A 4391-nucleotide genomic window follows, 5' to 3' on the forward strand; every position below is an offset into this window, starting at 1 on the left:
AGGAATGCAACCTGGGACTCCATCATCTTTCCTGAAACGGAAGTTCCTTGTAATTGTAACGTAGTGCTCTGCATCTCACTACAGGCTTGGTTTTTTGGGCGGGTTTTTGTTTGGTTTGGGTTTTGGTTTTTTTTTGAGTTCTCTTCAGTTCAATCTCTAAAGGTACTCTGTTATCAGCCAGTGAATTAGTGATAACCAGACGAAAATTCTGGAACAGTCTCTTGGTTCACACTCAATGTGATTTCCCTGCCTGCCTTCCTCAAACCTGCTGATGAGCTTCCCACACTGGCAGACGCTTTTGGAGAATGTGAACCTGTCCCTGGTGTCATTCTGTCAGTTTGATCACTGAATCTCAGCTCTGAGATCAAAGATGACTTCTAGCAGTGCTTAAGACTTCACAATTACAGTTACAAAAGTGTTTGGGCAGGAAGTGTTGCACAGGTGAGTTTTCATTGAGCTTCTGGCTGTCCGTAGTTGGGCATTCAGGCTCAGGAAGAGGTTAGATTATTTTGTGTTTGAGACAGTAAACAATTAAGCACTGATCCCAGCAATGAAACACACAAGTATTTGCACTAGGCACACATAGAATTTTTCCTAACTTCCTTCTGATGTATGAAGGAAGCAGAAACCTTGAAGAGGTATCTTGTATTAAGAGTCTCGCTGCTAGCAACGTAAGGCAGCTTACTTATTTTAAAGGTGTGCTGTGTTCCAGCAAATGACTAAAAGACAACTGGACAGATTCTCTTAAATGTGTTCTGTGTTAGAATATTGAATGTGTATATTTACTGCTAAGAAGCCTTGTCTGTGTTTTATGACTCTAAGGTATGCTACTAAAAGTAATCTAAAGACAGCTCAGTAGGTTTTTGGTATGATCAGTACTCAGTATAAAGACAATGTTATGTTTTTCCTGTTTCTTTATAAGATATGTTTGTGGGAATTAGTTATGATTTTGTGGCCTACACAGGTCACAGAGAGAGACCTTGCATCTTAAATGATGGTGGGTAATTCACGCTTACAGGGAATGTTTAACTCTCAGTTGGAAGTGGCTAAATTTGAAGGTGCAGCGATTCGTACTGTGAGTGGTATCCGAGGACAGATCAAAAAGGCCCTGCGAACTCCAGTGGGTGCTTTCCGAGCAACATTTGAAGACAAGCTGCTGATGAGTGGTAAGTTGAACTTTCCATGGAACTTATCACACAACTTTCATCCTGCTTCACAGATTGAACAGCCGTGTCTCAGTCTCTGGAATCTGATAATTGAGATGTGAATTCAAAGAGCATGAAGTGTCTGGTGAGATGCAGAGCAAAATTTTTTTAAAAATACATTTTATGTTGGATTTCTTTCAGTTATACTCGGAAGTCATGTTGCATGCAGAAGAAAAGATTTGTCTTGGAGACTTATATCTCCCAACTGTTCTAAAGTACTTTCTTCTCTGAACATGACAATGAATTGTATTTAAGTAGTGTAAGTGCTAGAAAGACCTTTTTTTTTTTCAGAAATCTAAAGAATGGTATTGTAACTAGCTAACTTTTTTCCTAACCTTTTGCGGAAATGATGCAGGGAATAGGGGTAAGTGATCTCCTATGTTTACTGAGTGTCATCATGATGTTGAGAACATGAGTTTATGCTTATTTGGGTTTGTATGACCTCTGTTTTCCTAAACCCATTAAACCTATGGATAGTGCAAAATAAAACTAAGTTAGTTATTTTATAAAGATAGGCAGAGGAAAAGCGTATAGTTTTTGTCAGTGATAGTAGAGGCACAGATGTGTAGATGAACTTGTTGCTTGTTCTTCAACTGAACATGGGTAGGGTGGTATTCAGCTGGCTGCTCTTCAGGAGTAGGTGCTGTTTATGACTTCATGGGTTTTTGCAGAATCCAAGTGTACAAGAAGTTACACTGCTTTTGCCTAACACTGAAGAGCTCTGATATATATACCAAACACAATACTAGCATGTAGTCTAGATGTTAGTTATCTATTCTATTCAGGCAATCCTTTGCTTATTGTATGGATTTATGAACTGTGTTGTTACAGAGCCAAATAATATTTTATTTTCTTTCAGATATTGTCTTTGTGAGGACTTGGTATCCTGTTTCTATCCCAATGTTTTATAATCCCGTAACATCCTTGCTGAAGCCAGCAGGTGAGAAAGATAGTTGGAGTGGAATGAAGACAACTGGCCAGCTGAGGCATGAGCGAGGCATCAAACTAAAACAAAACAAAGATTCTCTCTATAAGGTATGTTTGATAATTTTTTTTTTTTTAAACCAGTGATCACAGTCAAATTTGCACTGCCGTAGACCTGTGCAAGCTGAGAGCAGTGTAAATACATGTTCATACACATACATGTGTGACTTCATACTTACATTCACAATGCACAGTCCCTCCTGGCATGAGGTGGGAATAAAGCAGTGGAAAGCAGATTCTCATGGGTCAACAAAAGTTTATAAAGTAATCTGCGGTGTAGAAGTCTTCTCCAAAACTTTTCTAAGACTTGTCATAGTAAAATTGAGGTGAATGTACCATTTACAGTTCAGTGCAAGGATGTCAAGAGAATGTTTTTTGGGTTTGCGGGTTTGATTTTCTTTGGTTTGTGGTGGGTTTTTTTCCCCTGAAAGATGAAAAATACAATAAAAGCATTTTAAGATCATGAGTCTTACATCTGTTCTATATCCATTCTTCTAGCCTATTGTGAGGGAGAAAAGACATTTCAATAAGCTCCACATTCCTAAAGCACTGCAGAAGGCATTGCCTTTTAAGAACAAGCCTAAGAATCTGGAGAAGAAAGGCAAGACTCCAAAAGACCAGTGGAGACCAGCTGTTATCAGGGAGCCTCATGAAAAGAAGGTAATTATCACTTATTCTGAAACAAGGACTCCCAAAGTGTAGATGTGTTTCTTAGACCATTTCTAACTATTGATTTAGCACTTGAATCTACTGTTAGGACTAAAGAAATACATGCTTCTCGTGAAAAATTATCACCTGCAATTCGTTTCGTTCCTGTTTGGCACACAGTATATATGTGAAACTGTTGCTGAATGGATGGTGTCTGTTTTTTAAACTAGTAGGTCACCTGAAGCCTTCTATCCTTGTTCACAGCACTTGGCAAAGTGTTTCAGTTGGATGTGGTGCTCTCACATTATGGGTGACTTAAATTGGCAGCTGTAGTCCTTTATTTGACTTGCCATTGTTATGTGTGATTAAAACAGACAGCACTTGAAACAAATACTCCGCTTCAATAATTGAGAATTATAGGGTGCTTGCAAAGGCAGGAAGAGCCAAACTGCAGTTTAATTGCTCTATAGTAGGAATTAGGTATAGCCTTTTAAATAGTATCTAACCAAAATCGGAGTTCACAAAAACTAAACCTTGGGTTAGCTTCCCAGCAAGATAAATAATTAAACCATTTTAGAAATTGGGTAATAGGTGCAGAAATAGTTAGGAACTTGCCTTGAATCTCTGATTCATTATATGGTACTTCGCTGAGGTTAAACTGTTTCTTGCTCACCAAAACTAAACTGTGTTTATATAATGATTTTCTATTTTCTGTTTTAGGTATCAGCCTTACTCAGTGCTTTGAGTACAGTGAATAATTACAAGGTAAAGAAAGCCAAAGTAAAGCATCAGGAACAGGTTAAAGAATATCTCAAAGTTAAGCAGAAGGAGGATGAACAGAAGTTTAAGCGGCAGAAGGAGGCCAAGAAAAAAATCTATCGCATACTGGGACAAAAGGAGAAAAAGAGGCAGAAGTCAAGCTTGAAAGGATCTAGCAAGGGAGAGAAGATTATGTAAAATTCCATCAGATTTCAAGCCAGATGAGGAAATAAGGTAGCTGTGCAGTTCTTCCTTGAAGAAACAAAAAAGCCTTGGACTACACTAGATATGCTTTTAAGAGAAGGAAGAAAATGACTTTACCCTTCTGAATACATTTGACAATGTATATAATTAAGATGTAGAAGTATGGATTGTGATTTTTCTATGTGATATTCTGGAGGACTTTGTATTTCACTATATTTCTACCCATACTGCCTATTCTATCTAGCCAATAAAGTATTTTAACGTCAATTACAGAATACTGTTTCTTAATGTTTTGTCTTAGTTCTAATGGACTTCTCTGGGAGAAAGAACTCTTCTGGATGTCTCTGAATGTATTCCTGTGTTGACAGCATTTTGAGCCATTGCCTAAATTTTGCCCTTGGCAAATCTTCCATTAAAAGACGTGAAGATCAGCTGTTACTGGACAGGAGTTTTGGATTTTCTGGCTTTGATGTGCTAGCAGATGCCATCAGAGTAGCTGGTTCCTGTGCTTACAGCATCTGGTCTTGCATGAAAGCATCTCAGTTTTTTCCACTACTCACTAGATAGTAAGCAGATCTTCAAAATAGTGTT

General features: G+C 38.1%; 1 protein-coding gene across 1 annotated transcript in view; it reads left to right on the forward strand.

The window, feature by feature from the left end:
- BMS1 (BMS1 ribosome biogenesis factor) overlaps positions 1-4072 on the forward strand; it is a 22063-nt gene extending 17991 nt beyond the window's left edge. Inside the window, exons 19-22 of the mRNA XM_010143577.1 lie at positions 1019-1166; positions 2065-2240; positions 2688-2849; positions 3558-4072. Coding sequence (XP_010141879.1) covers positions 1019-1166; positions 2065-2240; positions 2688-2849; positions 3558-3794 — 723 coding nt within the window. The 3' untranslated portion in view covers positions 3795-4072. The remainder of the gene's footprint in view (positions 1-1018; positions 1167-2064; positions 2241-2687; positions 2850-3557) is intronic.
- Positions 4073-4391: the final 319 nt, after the last annotated feature.

The sequence above is a fragment of the Buceros rhinoceros genome, unplaced genomic scaffold (genome assembly GCF_000710305.1).
Source record: "Buceros rhinoceros silvestris isolate BGI_N320 unplaced genomic scaffold, ASM71030v1 scaffold4309, whole genome shotgun sequence".
NCBI lineage: Eukaryota > Metazoa > Chordata > Aves > Bucerotiformes > Bucerotidae > Buceros > Buceros rhinoceros.